At 45.4% G+C, this 18,691-nt stretch overlaps 1 protein-coding gene across 1 annotated transcript; it reads left to right on the top strand.

The window, feature by feature from the left end:
- The first annotated feature begins 8,550 nt into the window (after window positions 1-8,550).
- Window positions 8,551-18,154, top strand: LOC128069236 (L-lactate dehydrogenase A chain). The gene is made up of 8 exons (XM_052662533.1): window positions 8,551-8,694; window positions 10,967-11,116; window positions 12,602-12,719; window positions 13,668-13,841; window positions 14,504-14,677; window positions 15,292-15,409; window positions 16,693-16,816; window positions 17,394-18,154. The coding sequence occupies exons 2-8, from the start codon at window positions 10,991-10,993 to the stop codon at window positions 17,556-17,558; spliced, it is 999 nt and encodes a 332-aa protein (XP_052518493.1). The 5' UTR covers window positions 8,551-8,694; window positions 10,967-10,990; the 3' UTR covers window positions 17,559-18,154.
- Window positions 18,155-18,691: the final 537 nt, after the last annotated feature.

Below are 18,691 nucleotides of genomic sequence, written 5' to 3'. Positions count from 1 at the left end.
CACCTCCACTGCCTCCAAAATTTCCTTGAGATATTTTCTATTTCTCTTTATTATATAGACTAATATCCTGTAGACCCAAATCCTTCTTTCCATTGCCAGTCCAACCACAGAATCTTCACCAACTGGGTATTGATTCTACATTATGAAAGCCCAACAAACAGGATGAGCAAAACCAAACTCCCCTCCCCTGAGACTGGGGAAAGAGGTTGATGAGAAGAATCCCCCAGGGAGCAGAGAAGGCTGTGAACCACCGTGCCTGTACAGTATCCACACAACTGAATTTCAGGTTCCCTCCCGGAGATTCGCAGAGGGCAGAGAGGAGAAGCAGGTCGAACTAGGTACAGTTCTACTTTGCATTCTGATTTGGTTTTCTCCTGGAGATGGAATCTCTAGGAAGAGGCCTCCCCAGTTCTTGACATTGTGGCGGTGAGTTTCAGCTCGATCTATGCTCCCAGGGTGCCCACCCTGCCATCCCTTTCACTCTGGAGTCTTTGACTCCACATGGATAAACACCCACCTGGTTAAGATCCTGCCGGGTCCTCAAATGTCTCAGAGGTCATTTATCAGGTGGGGGTAGCAAGGATCTGGGATTATTGCCTAATTCATTGCAAACTGTCTCCAGTCCCATCACAACCACCCCCTCTGCCAGGGAGAGCAAAGTCTAAAGCCAACTAGCACACTGTAAAATTGTCAACTTTCACCCATTACCCTAAAGAAGGTTTACCACCAGAAGCCCCACACTCTGCCCTGAGAAATCTATGGGAGGGAGAGGATGGATTCCAGTGAACAGCCTTCCCAGCCTGCCCCGTTCCAGGACTTTTCTCAGAAAACTCCCAATGGGTCTGAAGTCTTCCAGGGAAACTCAGCTGGGGTTGCTCCCTAGGCTGTTTCTAAGTTCCAGGAATGACAGCAGGGTGTGATGGGCCCGCAGCAACAGTCAGCCCCACTGGGGTCTGCAAGGGGGCCCTCCATGGGTGTTGGCTCTGGATCATTGCCCAAGGCAGGAAACAGGGGCCTCTGGTTGCCATGGAGATCTTGGCACAGCCTGTGCCCATCTGTGGCTGACAGGCAGCCTCCCTTAAGAAATGAGGAGGAGAAATTTGGTTGCTTGAGAACCAGCTCAGCTGAGGGGAAGGGTCTGTGACATCATGAGCCTGCAGCTGAGGGAGCTGCAGAGGAGGCTGAGGCTGGGAGCGCTGCGAGAACCGTGCTCCACTGAGAAGGCCTCCTGCCAACCCTCTGACTTTAATGGCTGGGGTGTGGCCTCCCGCAGAGTGAGGTCTCTCTGTCAAGCTGCCAATCCCAAGCCAGGGCTGTTGGAAGAGGCTCTGATACAGTGGAAAAACCCCAGAAGTCGAGCTGGGAGTGGAGCCACACCCACAGTGCTGGGAAAGAGCCCAGGCTGGTGGAGAAGGCTGTGGTGTCTGGTGCAGTGGAGAGAGCGCTAGACTGGTTGGGAGGTTCCTGTTTCTTAGTCAACACCCTGAAACACTAAGGTAGGGTCAAGAGCATGTCACTGCCCTCCCCTTCTCCCAGCCCTACTTCCCCAACACGTAATGATGGCTTCCCTGTAGGCCGATCCTATTGAGAGTGTAAGCAAAGAGTGTGTGCGTGTGAGGGGCTGGCCTCCCTCTGATTCAGGGGGTAAAGAAGGGCCAAGGCTGTGAGGGCCTCTCCTAAGCTTTCATCCCTTCTGTGGCTAAAACTGGTAGATGAGCTCAGTTGACATGTCTTTTAAGATGCCTGACGCTGCAAGTGTGTTTGTGTAAAGGGCATGGCTTAACCCTACACACACATGGACTGTGCAAGGCTAATGGAGCCCCAGAAAGAGGGAGGCTTTATTAGAAAGGGCCCTGAAGCAGCCCTGGTGGCAGGTGAGCCATCTGGACCTTCCAGCAGCCCTGGATGAGGATTTATCACAGTCACCCCTTGATATTCAGGGAACAAAGGGTCAACTGCTCTCCAGTCCATGAGCCACCCCAGGAAAGACTGAGGCACAGAGTAGTGGAGGAGAAGGAAGATTAGGGCAGGAGTTTGAAATCTACCTGCCTGCCTTCCATCTATGAGGCCTGAAGTGGCTACACTTTTGAGGCTGGGCAGTGTCACCAGTAAGAGAGAGGTAAAAATTCTTGTTCGGCTTTCCTGTCTTGGTTGCGGTGAAAACCTTGAGAGAATGGATACGAAAGCCTGCTCCCTTCCCACAAGCTACACAGAAAAGAAGGACCCAACGAGCTTTATCCAGCTGCAGGGAGGCCTTCTCCACATCTGGACTCACTGTGGCCTCTGGTCCCTCCTGGGTTTCAAAGGGGCTCTCTTCTGTTCTTCTTAACACAAGTATGTGTGTTAGTCACTCAATTATGTCCGACTCTTTGCAACCCCACGGACTGGAGCCTGCTAGGCTCCTCTGTCCATGGGATTTTCCAGGCAAGAACACTGGGGTGGGTAGCTATTTCCTTCTTCAGGGGAATCTTCCTGACCCAGGGATCAAACCTGGGTCTCCTGCATTGCAGGTGGATTCTTTACCATCTGAGCCTTCAACACAAACCCAGGCTCCCTTCTTGTACCCTTGAAAAATGAGGTGGGTCTACCTTTTCAGCTCAGGGTCCTCTGAGCAGGCTCAAATGAAAGGGCAAAGGGGCTCCTTCTCCAGCAGACCCTGCTTTGTGAGGTGTAGCTAGATGAGTGCCTAAGCAAAATCCTGGGACTGAAATTTCAGTGAAGGTGCTCTGCAGTCAGCAGCTGCACAGACAAGAAGACCTCCATGCATTTCCCACACCCTGCCCCAGGAAATTACCAATAAACTTCCCTGGCTGTATTCCTATTTACAATTGGCTTGATCCTCTTGGAATTTTAGAGGAAATTGTTCTTTGAGGTAGGCTTTGGAATGTAATTCTCCATTTGGTAAGGTTTAAAGTTCTGAAACATCTATTCAGGAATCAAAGAGAGATGGGCTCCTGTTGTCAGTGATTCACTTTTGAAGCCCTGTAAGACTGTTTTTATTAACAAATCCAGTACCCACCAGAGCCTTAGGAATGTTGGACCCCATTTTGGAACTATTATGGGGACACGAGAGTGCCAGGCATGGATTTCCTGTTACCACAAGTGGAGCCAGGAGCCTTGAATGTCTGCCTCTAGTCCCAGAGCAGCCCCAATCACTTTCCAAAATAGGAGGTGGCCTTGTCATTGAGTCCTGAGCAAAACTGGAAAAATAAAGGTGTGTGTGGAGGCTCAACTCCCTAGCCCTGAGCCTCCCTGGATGTTTGAACTGAAGGAGACAGACCCTCTTCTGCTTACAGTCAGGGATGCTGGGACTACAGAGAGAATCTGATTGCCACGATATCTTCATGAAAAGCTGGAGTGAGAACCCCAGGTCATTGTTGCCTTTCTATCAGGCTACTCACTCATCTTTGCTAAGCCATGATTGTCACTGTCCTTGCCACCAAACCTGTCAGAGGGAAAGGCTATCAAAGGTCCCCACAGTTCTCATCTGCTGTGATTAGATAGGGGGCACATTCCATTACAATGAGAATTGTCTGGCTTGGGTAGGTCCTGGGACTCCCTCTGCAGCACCGAGTTCTGAAGGTCTCAGTTTGGAAGCCACTTACATTCTGGTGAGTCTTTGCCTTGGAATCCATCAATGGGATGGAAGACTTGAGGCCTAACTCCCTGCCTCTTCCTACTGTCCATGGGGTTCACCAGGCAAGAGGATGCAAAGGTTAAATAGCACCATCAACTCAACTGACATGAATTTGAGCAAACTCTAGGAGATAGTGGAGAACAGAGGAACCTGGTGTGCTACAGTCCATGGGGTTGAACAACAACAACAAATACCTGCCAGGGGAATATGAAGATGAAAGGACACAGGTCTAATCTCTTTCCTGGGGTAGAAAGTGGCTAGAAGGGTAATGCTTTAGTCTGTTCAGGCTGCTATAACAAAAGACCATAGACTGAATGGCTTATAAACAACAAACGTTTCTCACGGTTCTGGAGGCTTGAAAGTTCAAGAGCAAGGTACTGGCAAGTTTCTAGTGAGGGTCTGTTTTCTAGTTTATAGATGGTAATCTTTTTGCTGTGTCTTCACATGGCAGAAGGGACAAGGAATCTCTCTAGGGTCGCCTTTATAAGGGCACTAACTCCATTTATGAAGTCTCTACCTTCATGACCTAATCACTTCCTAACAGCCCCACTTCTAAATACTAGTATCTTGGGAATTAGCTTTCAACATATGGCTTTTGGGGAGACACAGGCGTTTTGTATACAGCAAAGGGAATTGGGAGTTTCTGAGGGGCTTCTGTTAGGGGGTCAAATGAGGAATGAACTCTGGAGGGAATGACAGTCTAATTCAAAAAGAAAAACAGAGGCAGCATCCAGTGCCTGAGGGTGAGGCCAGCTTGAAGGAGGGGAGAAGGAGTTGGGGGTAGGGAGCCATCAGTGTTCCAGAAGAGATGGCACCCAGGAGAACTTGAGGACTCAGGGCAGAGTCTTCAGCTGCCACTCCCATCATGAGAGAAGTAGACGGGGTTGGGAGGATGACATAAAGTGGTCTCCCACTTCATGAGCAGGGAGGCACCTGCTCTCTTCCCAGAGAGAGGAGCTTCCGCTGTGGCCCATACACAGCAGGCCCTGGCCTGTCAGAGATGGACACCAATAAGGCAATCTGCATCTTGGATCCTGCAACTCTGGAAACTCAGCTTTGTAGCCATGGAAAAGGTGGGGGAAAAAAAAAAAGTCAGGCTGTCAGTGAGTCTTCAGAGGGGCTGTGGGGGCATGCATGGTGTGTCAGAGAAGCGGACGTTTCGTCTAGAGTTGGTTGGAGCTGTGTATGTCCTATACCTTCTGTTGTGTACATGCCGCACTGTCCTTACTCAGCCCTCAACCATCACCTCTCAACCATCTTGCTTTCACCCCATCTCTCCCATTCCCCCCAAACTTCAATGACTTCCAGTGACCCCCAAAAACCAAAAAAGCAAACTGCCAAATCTTTTAGCCTGACGTTAAAAGCTAAAGATTCACCAGATGTACCTTGAATTTCCTGACTCCAGGCATTTGTTTTCCGCTTTCTCAACACCTGATCTTCATTGATTCAAGTCTCTCTCTCTTTCTCTCTCTTTTTTTAAGGCTGAGTTCAGATCCTACCTCTTCCAGAAAGCCCTCACAGGTATCCCTGGCCAAAGGACCCGTCTCTCATCTGAATGCTAGAGCATTACTTGCTACCTCTTTTGTGTCCATGCTACATTTTATCTTGCACTTTAATTACTGAGAGAGATGCTGTTGGTTTTCTCCATTAAATTTGTGGAGAAGCCTTCTAAATTTGTCTTATTCATTTTTGTATCCCCAGCACCTATAATGATACTCTTTACATAGCAGGCATGTAATTTGAAATATATTTATTAAACAAAATGTTGGCGATATGGAGATAGATGAGTGAGAAAGTTTCTGCCCATTAGGAGCTTACAATCTAATCCGAGAAAGAGATGCACAGCAATAAGAATTTAATATAAAGCCAAAGGAACAGCACTTGACCTGTGGAGGTATGGGGTTAGGGTGGGCAGGGATGGTGGCAAGAGGAATCATGCAGGTTGAAGGAACTGCCTAGGTGGAAGTGAGTGGCATATTCGGGGAATGTGGTAAGTACTCTTGGGAATGGCATGCAGGGAAATAGGAGATAAGGCCAGAGAGGGGATGTGGGCTTTGGATCATAGAAAGTCTACTGAGCCTTTTCAAAGAATTTGGATTTTATTCGGGAGGCCATTGACTGAGGGGCCACTGAATGCTCTTGAGGAGGAAGATAATATATACTTACTGGATGGAGGAATGATGTGTTTTGGGTAGACACCATTCTCTGGCCAAGGTCACTTTAGGCAAATCTTAGGCTGGATGCGGAACAGCACCCATTCTCTACTCAACAGCCAGCCTGTCCCCTGATCACATCACCTCTTTGTGAGATTTTCCCTTTTAAAGAACCTGCCCCCGTCTTCCCCAAAAAACCACTTTGTCAGGGTGAAAAGTCTGTTCTGCCTTCTGAAGCAGTTTCCTGCCCCACCCTCAGCTTTGACTTTAGTACAGAAGTTCTTGTGTTTGGATTGCATTAGTCAGGATTCTGTATTACTCAAGGTTCTCCAGAGAAAGAGAACATTTATATATAAAATGAGATGCATTATGAAGAATTGGCTTATGCGATTATGGAGGCTGCGAAGTCCCACGATCTGCTGTCGGCAAGCTGGAGGTCCAGGAAAGCAGGTGGTGTGCATTCCAGCCCCAGCCAAAGGCCTGAGAAGCCGGAGTGTCAGCGGTGTAAGTTCCATGAGGATCAGAGACCCATGTCTCGGCTCAGGCAGATGGGCAGAGACACCCACTGACGCCCACTGCCTCTCACTGGAAACTGAACTTTCTGAACCTGGGACTGGCTTGGGCCCCCCTACATAATTTCTGGGCCTTTGTGGAATTGGTCGGGGGTGAGGGGTAGGAACTCCAATACTTTGGCCACCTCATGCCAACAGTTGACTCATTGGAAAAGACTCTGATGCTGGGAGGGATTGGGGGCAGGAGAAGGGGACGACAGAGGTTGAGTTGGCTGGATGGCATCACTGACTCGATGGACGTGAGTCTGAGTGAACTCCGGGAGTTGGTGATGGACAGGGAGGCCTGGCGTGCTGCGATTCATGAGGTCACAAAGAGTCGGACACGACTGAGCGACTGAACTGAACTGAACTGAGAGGTAGGAGGGGGACAACATTCTATAGAGGAAAAACTCCTAGTTTGGAGTCCTCAGCCTGGATTAAAAAGTACCAGCTGAAATCAATGATTAGCTGTAGAACTTTGGCAAAACCAGTAATCTCTTTGTGCCTCAGTTTTCTCATCTGAAAAATGGGGATAATTATGCCTATTCCAAAGAATTAAAGTGAAGATGAGGAAGGGGAATGTCTAGCTTGCTGCCTGACACACAGGAGGTGCTGAGTAAACAGTACTTGTTTGATTCATATTTGTAGAGTAAAATAGAAGCTCCAGTTCTACATAAACAGAGGGAAGCTGTGCTTGGAATGAACTGTTGTTAGGTGCCTTAGAGAACTGCAAACTCTCTGCCTAGATTATCTTCAGAGGTGGTCCCAAAGCCCAGCTATTGAAGGTTCCTACCTGTCTCCCCAGTCTAACCTCTGCTCTCCGGGCTCTGCCCTCCTCCTACTGACAGCTGTGGTTGCACTGATAGGAAGGCAGGGGCCCAGCCCTGGCTGAATGAGGCCGCTGTTGCAAAGGCTGATGAACCACAGACACTGCTGCAATTCACCCTGCTCTGAGGAACCCTGGAGAACCTGTGGCTGGCCCTCAGTCCCTCCCAGCTATGTGTTTGGGGAGACAGACTAGATTTCTGAGCCTCCTGGAGTGGTGGGAAAACTGTTTTTTGTTGTTTAGGTGCTAAGTCAACTCTGACTCTTACAACCCCATATATTGTAGCTGGCCAGGCTCCTCTGTCCATGGGATTTCCCAGGCAAGACTACTGAAGTGGGTTGCCATTACCTTCTCCAGGGAATCTTCCTGACCCAAGGATCAAACTTGCATCTCCTGCACTGGCAGGTGGATTCTTCACCACTAAGCCACCTAGGAAGCCCGGGAAAACTGCTAGGATGTGCTAGAAAGCTGCCCTGTTTTCTGGAGCTGAGGTTAGAGTTTTCCCTTCAAAACCAAGGAACTCACCAGTAGGGATATTTTTCACAGCTGGTGGCTATTAATCGGTGCACCAGGTGCATGGAGGAAGTGGATTCACCTATACCCTTAAAACATTCATGGGCAGGTAGGACAGCTGAGTCACACACACACTTCTACTGCAAAGCGGTTGGCAGGATGTACAGACTGGTGTGGTGCAAGCATACAGGAGGGGGATACCAACTCTGTGGGTGTGTGGGGTTGGGGGGAGAGGGGAGGGTGAGAAGATGCGTACAGTTGAAAGAGACAGCAGAGGAAGGCCGGCCAGGAACCAGGGTGAGCCAAGGCTGGAGGTAAAAATATCATATGTTAAAAACATAAAACCTAGGCTGCTCTGGGGCGTGGCTGGGAGGGACACAGGAGCTTGACCGGTAGGGCAGCAGGGAGTGCAATCAAGAGGCTGAGGTTTTACTTTGAGTTGTGAGACTTGCAAGTTCCAGCCGTAGGGGGACAGGCAGGGTCACGTTTTGGAAATCACACGACTTGGGTTAAGTAGACTGACGCTGTGCTAAGAATTTTCTTTTTCTCAACAAATATTCTGTCGAGTGTCGGTTACGTGCTAGAAATTGGGCAGTGGGGAACAGCGGCAAAAATTCAGGTTGAGCCTTCCTTGAAAGTAACTTCCACATTTTACGGAAGAGGAAATGGAGGGTCGGCTTGATCCCGGCTTGCGGCTCCGTGTTTTGTGCCAGAGATAGCATGCCTCTGCGCAGTCCTTCTGAAGTCTAGGCGCACGTGGGTCGGCCCGCCTGCGGGTCCTCCGCCTGCGCGCGCCGCCGGGGCTTCTTCACCGCCCCGCCCGGCTAGGAGCCCGCCCCCAGCCCAGCGCACACGTGGGTTCTAGCACGTCCGCCCGGTTCCCCCTTGACGTCAGCCTCGCGGTTCCATTTAAGGCCCCTCCCGCGCCCCACTCCGAGTACCGGAGCCGCTGCAGCCAAGTCCGGATCCCACGCCGCGCGCCTCCGACGCCCGCCCGCTCGACGGTCACTCCCGGTACGGTCCGGCCCGGTGCTCTCTGCGCCCGAGGGCAAGGGCGATCGCTTTAGGCTTCACTGGCCCAGGCGCTGCCCATGGGGGTGGGGTCCCCGCTCTTGGGAGGTGTAGGCGCTGCTTCCAAAGGGCATAGTCCTGAGACCTGGGCGGTGGTCCCACCCTACCAAATGGTCTCGGGGGCCGGCAGAACGCTGCTGCTGCTCTAAGTGGGCACAATGGCCTCTGGCCGGGCTGGGAAACCAAGGTCGCACCTAACCTGGGGTCGAAGGTCCGGGTAGATGCAGACGGAATAGGAGACGACTGGTTGGGGAGGGGGGATGGGGGGGTGCAGTACACCTCCGGGCTTGAAATGAGCAAGCCGCTCGGACCTCGAAGTCAGGTTGCCAGAGTCCACGGAACCGAAAAAGCTTCAGCAGTCTGGGGCAGGTTCCCGGAAGCTGGAAAGCCGCTGGGTGCGCTCGGATCGCATTTTAATCCTGGCACTCTCGAGAGGTGGGCTCCTTGGGGCAGCCGCTGCCTGCAGATGAGAGGGAGCTCTTGGCGCAAGTTACTTTTGTTAAGCAGCTGCCGCTGTGTCGGTCGCTGAACTAGACGTGGTGCATGCAAATACGAAAGAGAAAGGGTACCAGCTCTCCCGGCTCTCGGTAGAATCAAAGAAGGATCATCTGGTACCTTCATCTCCTTTTAACAAACGGGGAACCCAAGGCCGATTAGGGCATCTCTAAGGTCACAGTGAGTGCCTGCCAGAGTTGGGGGGAGGTAGACAGACCCTCTTTCTCCAGGGCTCCGCTCCCATCCGTATCCCCAGACTGAAGGGAGCGCTGGAGCCCAGAGCTTCGGTTTTGGTGAAACCAGATGTCTGCAGAAAGCACTCCCTTCCCCCTGCCAGGCTGAAGAAACCTTTCAGGGCTGTCTAGAAATAGCAGTGATTTGTCAGGAGAGACTCGATTCCAGCTTGGTGACTCTGGGCTGCCTGCCTGTAAGTCCTCTCAGATATTTTTGCCCTTTGGAGCAGTGTCAAGATTAGACGTAGTGCTTTCGGGATGCAATCTATGAAAATCTCTCCAGTGAACGCAGAACCACCCCTACCCCACCCTACCCCCCACCATCCACCCCCCACCTCCCCGGCTCTGGAAATCGAGGCTTCCACCAAGAGGAACTTTATTGATGAACTTTAGGGGTCTCTGCAGCTACTGCTACATTCCCTGTAGTAACAAAATTTCCTCATACCAGGCCTCACGCCTTTGCAACAAAGATCACGGCAGAAGCCACGCGAGGTGCCTCCATGTGAGTTGGCTAACACCCCCTGGTGCCTGGTATCAAGATTAAAACTCTGGTTCTGACAGCGCGCCAGGCAGGGGAGGCAGCCAGCTGGGCTTCATGAACAAGTGTGCTTCAGAGCACGAGTTCAGTCTGAAAAAGTCTTGATTCCGAGCTCATTCAGACCCACAGAGCAGTAGACTTCCTGCTCTTTAGGTCCGCTTACGGGTGGGGCTCCGCAAGCCAGCGCCGGGCTGTCGGGGCTAGAGCTCACCTCTCAATAGCCAGCGGCGCCGAGGCACACGACTCTTGCCTCCGCCCAGCGCTGTGAAGTGCGCTTGCGCACAAGATGAGCAGCGCGGTGCGTGGGCGGGGGAAGGGCGGCCGCTGATCTTCCGGGTCTGGGCGGGGCGTAAACTCCGCGGGCCCCTGGCCACTGGATGGCCCCTGCTTCTTCGGGGGCGGGGGTTGGGGACTGGGAGGCGAAAACTAGAGCTGCGCATGAGCAGAGCTCCCACGGGTTCTGGCTAGGGCTGTGAAGACGGTTAGAGGCGCTTTACGCACGTATCTGTGGTCCTTGCAGGGCTTGGCAAGAGTCCTGGGGATTGGAGTAGAGCTGTACCTGTGGTCTTTAAGGGCTTGGCAGGAGCCCTGGTGACTGCCGAAGTGTTGGGCCGGCAGCTTATAGTTATCTTGTTTGAAGAAAGGCTAGCTCCGCTTGGAGTTAATAAGTCAAGATGAGTGAGCCTTCAGGAGGCTATACTTATACCCAAACTTCAATATTATTTTTCCACGCCAAGGTGAGGAACTTTACACCAAGACCCTAGTCAGACCAGAGCCCGGCATTAGGCGTTTCAGTTCTTTGTCTGTTGGTAGGTTTCTTCCCTTCTCCCCTCTTGTAGTCATTTCTTGTGATTTTTAGGGGCAGGTATCCCAAAAGAAAGCAAAAGAATCTTCTTCAGAACAGTTTTCGGAAGGATCCAAGTGACAGTGCATGTGTTTTCCCCGATAGGTTCCTTTAGGTTCTAAGTCCAAGATGGCAACTCTCAAGGATCAACTGATTCAGAATCTTCTTAAGGAAGAACATGTCCCCCAGAATAAGATTACAGTTGTTGGGGTTGGTGCTGTTGGCATGGCCTGTGCCATCAGTATCTTAATGAAGGTAAGTGAGAGCCTTTCACTTTGCAAGTCCCTAAAGATACCTTGACTCAACCCATCTACCATTTGCTCTCCAAGAATTGCATTATCACATTGTGTATACAAATATATAAACTCATGCACTCATTGAAAGAACTTTTTGTGAAACAAACTTTTTAAAACCTGATGCTATACCAAACGGGTTATCTAAACTACAAAAATTAAAAGTTTCTAAGTTGGAGACCCAGTTCCTTAAATTCGCTGTGCTTTATTAACCTCGTTAGTTGCCTACAAATGAAAAAGTAGAGTCTATGCCTTTAAGCAAGCTAAAATTATTTAAAAGTAATTTTTGAATTGAAATTGACACATATACATGGTAAAATTAAACTGAATGTGGGAAGTCTTTTGCCCATAGTAATCCTCTCTGCCCGGCTCCTTGGATAGCAGTTTTGGTATCAATAGTGGAATTAACATTTAATTAGAAAAAATTTGTGAATGAATAAAAAACACTTTATAGCATTCAAGCCTGGTTTGTATTAAAAAGAAATTGAGAGAGCTTACAATATTAAAATATTTTTAAGTTCAGATTTGGAGTTACTAATAGGAAAGTGAAGTGATGAATTCTGGATTCCGCACAAAAAGGACTGAAATGAGAAGGGACTGAAGGTGAAAATGAGCTCTGCAAAGGTCTTGTAACCACACAGATTGCTCTGTGTGCTCTTAAAAGAGGCCACATGTTATTCAAAATCTTTATTCCTTCCCCACTGGATCAGACATTGATGCCATTTATTTCTCCCAAACCAGTGAACCACCTGTGGTCATTTTCTGTGATGCCCCCTAACTCAGGTGTGGCTAAAAGTAACTGGCAGACCACTTATTACACTGTAAATGATTAGGGGTAGATGTGCACCTCAGCTCTTTAATCTGTTTGGTTATGATAGTCCACATTCCATTTGTATTAAAGCTATTATTGGTGCTCCTTGTCTGAGATGCACCTATGAACTTCTATAGGTTCACCTGAAAGGATATTTTTCACCAACATTTTGTAATGCACAAATCTGTCTATAAGTAAAACTTTATGTTGGTTAACATATGGAAAACGTAGCCAGGGAATGATCTAGAATACCACTTTTTAGGCTTAATACTAGTTGGTATCATCTATTTAATGACTAACAACCTAAAATCAATGTGTAAGACTGAATTTGAGAGACTAAATAGAGCAGTTTTACATAACTGGGTGGTACTCCCTGCAAATTCAGTGTTTTACTTCTGTGCAATGGTGGTGGAGCTCTTGCCGAGGGTGCTCCAATGAGAGAGGAGGTCATTTCTTTTTCCTATGTATATGTCATCTGTGAGTGAGCTTTTAATGAGAGCCTACCTCTACTTTGAGGTATGTACTGATAATAAAGTAGCAGAATTCTCCTATACTAGAAATATGGAAATTTTGCATGCTTGTCTAAAAATTTGGAAATGGCTATTTTCCATTGAACTAAAATTTTATGTCTTTCAGGACTTGGCAGATGAAATTGCTCTTGTTGATGTCATGGAAGATAAACTGAAGGGAGAGATGATGGATCTCCAACATGGCAGCCTTTTCCTTAGAACACCAAAAATTGTCTCTGGCAAAGGTTGATTTTGGCAAATTTATATTAGATTCTGTGTTAGGCTTAATTCTTTATCAGGCTTGAAAATCCTATCAGTTCTTCAAAGATTTTTTCTTTATACAGGATAAGAGAACCTTTTGAACAATTTTGCATTGTTATCTATAGATATCAATGTTTGAATTTCCAAAAGTGTTTTTAAATGAAAATCCAGTTTGTCCACGATGTGGAAAACATCTGAATTATAATATAACTAGCAAAGCTTCTTAGGTTCATAGTGTACTACATTGCTTCAAATCTTTAAATACACTTACTTCCATTACTTCCTTTCATACACTGACATAAGGTAGAGACTAGGGTAAATGAGCCTGTTCAGCAGATACTCTTGGCTTGACCCTGTCACACTTTACAAGCACCAGCCAGGAAACAGACTTGGGCCGAAATAGTCTGTTTTAACACTTGAAAACCATTGACCGTTTACCTGATAGATTATTCATTTCGTTGTCTTCAACCCAGGATTAACCATACTGTGCCACAGGATATATAGAAGTTAGACATGCTTGATAAGTGTGAAATTGCCTCTGCTTTAAAAAAAACACCCATCCCTGAGCTGATATGACCACAATTAAGTAGAAACAGGAGTGTGGAAAAGTGTGAACATTAAGCTCAGGTGGCAAAAAATTTGGGTGTGTCTCATTTGATATGAGTGTAAAATAAATGTGATTCAGCTCCCCCCAGTCATAGTTATATAAAGCCACAACATAATTACATAATACAAGGGAGGTGTCGATGTAGTCTTCTTCCATGTAAGTGGCCACAGTGATAAAACTCTAAAAGTAAAGGAGGAGTCTGGGCATATATATGCCACATACACAAAACACTGATAAAACTGTCCATTTAAAAAGTTAATGGAACAAATTTTTGCTGGAGTTTTCTTAAAAGCCTTAATCTAGTTATTGTTTCTCTTTTGTCTAGACTATAATGTAACAGCAAACTCCAAGCTGGTTATTATCACAGCTGGGGCACGTCAGCAAGAGGGAGAGAGCCGCCTGAATTTGGTCCAGCGTAACGTGAACATCTTTAAATTCATCATTCCTAATATTGTAAAATATAGCCCAAATTGCAAGTTGCTTGTTGTTTCCAATCCAGGTGAGACTTTCAATGGCATAAAAATAGATGAGCTAGAGTAAAACTGATAGTATGTATCATAATCTATAAATATTTCTCATATTTTTCATTTTCCTCCTGAGAGTGAATTTGTGCTTTTGTAAAATAGTTAAATTTAAAACATCAAGGGGAAACAAAGTCTTTAACGTAGTTGGCACTTCAGAATTTGTAACTTGCCTAGGAAGATTTTGGATAAGGAATAATTATGAATAATGTGTTATTGATGCACAAGTTATTTTCATTAAACTACACTTCTTGAATTCCTAATATATTTGTTATACACAATATAGAGGCTTAAAAAATTAACAGAAATATTGATTGGTCATGATAAATACCAAGATCTGTACAGAGCCATGCATCTTGAGTAGTCAGCCATTAGCTCATGATTCACATAGTGAAAATGTTAGTCTCTCAACCGTGTCCACCTCTTTGTGACCCCATGGACTGGGGCCTGCCAGGTTCCTCTGTCCATGGAATTCTGCAGGCGAAAATACTGGAGCGGGTAGCCATTCCATTTTCCAGGGGATCTTCCCGACCCAGGGATCAAACCCGGGTCTCCTGCATTGCGGGCAGATTCTTTACCTTCTGAGCTACCAGGTAAGCCCAATTCTCATAATACCTCTGTCTAAATATTTTCTCCACAGTCGATATTTTGACCTATGTGGCTTGGAAGATAAGCGGCTTTCCCAAAAACCGTGTTATTGGAAGTGGTTGTAATCTGGATTCAGCTCGGTTCCGTTATCTCATGGGGGAGAGGCTGGGAGTTCACCCATTAAGCTGCCATGGGTGGATCCTTGGAGAGCATGGTGACTCTAGTGGTAAGTGTGACTTCTTTTATTGTTTGCAAAAAGATTGTGTAAAAAAATTAACCGGAATATCGTTACTGAATCAGAGTCTAAATCAGATATCCATTAGGGTAGATGGTTTCCACAAATCTTATCTCTTGGTGTAATTAAATGCTAGAATTGTTAAGATTTTAGCCATTTTTGTGTGACATATTTTGGTATAAGGGATGAGGAATGATATTTATTACAATGAACATATTAAATAAGATGATAGTGCTTAATATCACAGCTGTTTATAGGCAAACTGCTGATCCAAATGGAATGTGTGAGAAAAAATCCATTATCACAGTTGAAAGATGTTATAATTTGTGCAGAGTTCTTGGTTCCTTATGGCAAGAAAATTCCTCTTATCTCATAATATCCCGTCTCAATATTTCCCTTTAGGAAAAAGCAGATTAGCATACAGTGAAAATTCTTAGCTTTACATAAATTAATCAGTGAAAACGAAGAGTATTGGTAGTCTTGACCACCTACCAAAAGGGGATAATCTTCCTCAAATAAGAAAGCAGGTTTTGGAGAATGGGTCAGAATTACTGGTCAGCTAGGTAGTGCTTGGGAGTAAATATATTCTGTACTATTCTGTTTAGTGCCTGTGTGGAGTGGAGTGAATGTTGCCGGTGTCTCCCTGAAGAATTTACACCCTGAATTAGGCACTGATGCAGATAAGGAACAGTGGAAAGCAGTTCACAAACAAGTGGTTGACAGGTAATAGATCTCATAGTTTGTAACACAGAAGGTTAAAATTTATTATTTTTATTTAAGAAATTAAAAGTTTTGGAAATCCCCTGGTTGTCTAGTGGTTAGGACTTGAGGTTTCACTGCTGAGCTTGTGAGTTCATCCCTGGTTGAGGAACTGAGATCTGGCAAGCCCCACACGTGGCCAGAAAGATAAAAGATTAAAATTTAATAACTTTTGCATTTGGTAACTGTCAGAAAACTTGTTTTCTAAAGCTTGTTAAAACTCGTACTATAAAACAGGTAAAGGTATTAGATATTGCAGGCATGTATTAATGTTACAGTCTACTTTTATTTGCCATAATTCTCAATTTATAGTATGATAACTCTTCCTGTGTTTGTAAACGAAGATATAAAACAAGTCTACCTGATTTAAGATTCAGTCTTTACTTCAAAAGCATGTATCATTGATTTAGTTAGGAATAAGAATTTTTTAATCTAAGTTCTTATAATGATGAATAGAAACACAACTAGCTGCTTGTTTACTCAGATGATTATAAAGTTTTAAGCAAGATACAAATTGATCATGGTACAAAAAATAATTAACTGTTACAAATTGTTCAAATAGGGAAACTTGCAACTTACTGGCATTATTTACTTTAAATAAGGTAGCCATGTGTAGACCTCAGGTCTATGGAATTGAAGAATGAATCATGATTGGTCTCAGCAAGGCCCTCTGATTTGTATTTGTTAAAACCTGTGAACCCATCATCCAACCCAAGAAATGTTGACAGTTACTGTTAACTAACTGTAGTGTTTGTTGAATTGGAATTATTAGTCTGCTGGTGCTTGGAAATGAGTGGATTCTGTGCTCTTCCCACTTATCCCTCTACCCCTAACCCCCCACCCCCACATACACACTCTTGAGATAATCCCACGTCAAGCATGCAATATGTAATCTTCTCGGGTCTGCTTTTTAAAATTTAGTATTGCATGTACAAGAATCATCTATTTTGTTGCCTGAGCCATAGTTGTTTGTTTTGACAGCTATGTATAATTTATCCATCCTCCTGTTGAAGAGCACTGGGGTTGTTGCCAGGTTCTTGCTATTACCAACAGTACTATTGCGAACATCCCCATACATAATATCCTGGCATACATGTGCAAGGGTTACACTTAGGTACATAATGCAAGTTTATTATTTATATAGTATTACTTATTATATCAGTGATTTCTTATAAAGCATGTGTTGAGTGAAAGCTTTTTCTTTGTTCCTCCTACCCTACTTTTTCCTGTCCTTCGCTATCCTACAGTGCTTATGAGGTGATCAAACTGAAAGGCTACACATCCTGGGCCATTGGACTGTCAGTGGCCGATTTGGCAGAAAGTATAATGAAGAATCTTAGGCGGGTGCATCCGATTTCCACCATGATTAAGGTAGGTCTATGTAGTAAAATGTACTTGAATGCCATTGTTTCCTGTTTTGTTTTGTTTTTTAAACTCATTTCAGAAAGCAATTAGATTAAGGTAAGTCCTCAATCATTGATTTGAGTGAAATAAATTAGTGCACCTGCAGCTTTCTTTTTTGAAAAGACCTGGTTGAGCTTTAGGATTAATGTCTACTCTATTCTGGTTGTTAGCACATAGCTACTTCCTGTTGACTGAAAAACTTGATTCAATTTTGTTGAGATGAGTGGAAGACTATAAAACACAAATTTTTCTCCTTTGGGAAAAAATAGAAATCACACTCAAAGTTACTAAAGTGTCTGACAATAAAAATTGGAAAGTATGAGGGATAATAGCAATAATGTAGATTTTCTTTTAGAATGGAAGTCTTGCTGCTGTTTTAATGACTTTCTTTTACACTGTTCATTACATCCTAAGTGAAAATCTAGGAAGAGATTTTACTTGCCAAGTTGTATTAAGTAAGCTTCATGATTGTAGAGAATAAAAAGTCTTGGGAGATCCCAGAATGCATAGAAAAAACATAAAATATTTTTCATTTTATCCTCAGGGTCTCTATGGAATAAAAGAGGATGTCTTCCTTAGTGTTCCTTGCATCTTGGGACAGAATGGAATCTCAGACGTTGTGAAAGTGACTCTGACTCATGAGGAAGAGGCCTGTTTGAAGAAGAGTGCAGATACACTTTGGGGGATCCAGAAAGAACTGCAGTTTTAAAGTCTTCTAATGTTGTGTCACTTCACTGTCTAGGCTACACAGGATTTTAGTTGGAGGTTGTAACTCATATTGTCCTTTATATCTGATCTGTGATTAAAACAGTAATGTTAAGACAGCCTAGGAAAAAATCAATTTCCTAATGTTAGAAATAGGAATGGTTCATAAAACCCTGCTGGATGGCAAGGAATGCTTCATGAAACCTTGCAGCTGTATCCTGATGCTGCATGGCACTTACCTTGTGTGGTCCTAAATTGATTTATCAAATAATTCAACTTCCTCAAGAGGTTCCACTGCCCATGTTGCAGATGCTGCAGTTGCCCTTCAAACCAGATGTGTGTTTACTGTGTAACATAACCTCTGGTTCCTTTAGCCAAGGTGCCTAGTCCAACTTTTTTCCCTCCAGTTGATCACATCCTGGGATCCAATGTACAAATCCAGTATTGCATGCCATGTGCATAACTGTTCTAAAGAATCTTATGTACTGTATGTATCAGAATAGTGTGCATTGCCTTGTAATGTAAAAAGGAAAAATGACATAAATAAGGCAGCCAACTAAGTTACACCAACTAAAACAATAAATAAAGCTTGAACAGTGACTACTCTGTTAATTAAGATACAAAGTCATAAAGCTGTTATTTGTTCATTACATAAATGGGAGTCATTGGGTTATTGGGCTGCACAACAATGATTTTTTTAAGGGGTACTATTTACTAATGACCAGACTCAATTAATTAACATATTAAGGGTGTGATTAGATTGGCTAGACTGTTTTGTTACCATTTCCATTGTAATCATTATAATATTCTAAGCCCTCAAATATTATGAGATAATTTGATTATGGTGCTAATCATTAACTGGTCAGTTCAGTTCAGTTGCCCAGTCGTGTCTGACTCTTCGCGACCCCATGAATCGCAGCACACCAGACCTCCCTGGCCATCACCAACTCCCGAAGTTCACTCAGACTCATGTCCATCAAGTCGGTGATGCCATCCAGCCATCTCATCCTGTAGTCCCCTTCTCCTCCTGCCCCCAATCCCTCCCAGCATCAGGGTCTTTTCCAATGAGTCAACTCTTCGCATGAGGTGGCCAAAGTACTGGAGTTTCAGCTTCAGCATCGGTCCTTCCAATGAACA

This window comes from Budorcas taxicolor, chromosome 25, assembly GCF_023091745.1.
Source record: "Budorcas taxicolor isolate Tak-1 chromosome 25, Takin1.1, whole genome shotgun sequence".
Classification (NCBI taxonomy): Eukaryota; Metazoa; Chordata; class Mammalia; order Artiodactyla; family Bovidae; genus Budorcas; species Budorcas taxicolor.
This window is presented reverse-complemented; position numbering and strand designations above follow the sequence as displayed.

Coding starts and splice junctions, on each gene's coding strand:
- LOC128069236 (XM_052662533.1), top strand. CDS start 10,991: ATGGCAACTCTCAAGGATCAACTGATTCAGAATCTTCTTAAGGAAGAA. Junction 13,842..14,503: donor GCTTGTTGTTTCCAATCCAG/GTGAGACTTTCA, acceptor TTTTCTCCACAG/TCGATATTTTGACCTATGTG. Junction 14,678..15,291: donor AGAGCATGGTGACTCTAGTG/GTAAGTGTGACT, acceptor TATTCTGTTTAG/TGCCTGTGTGGAGTGGAGTG.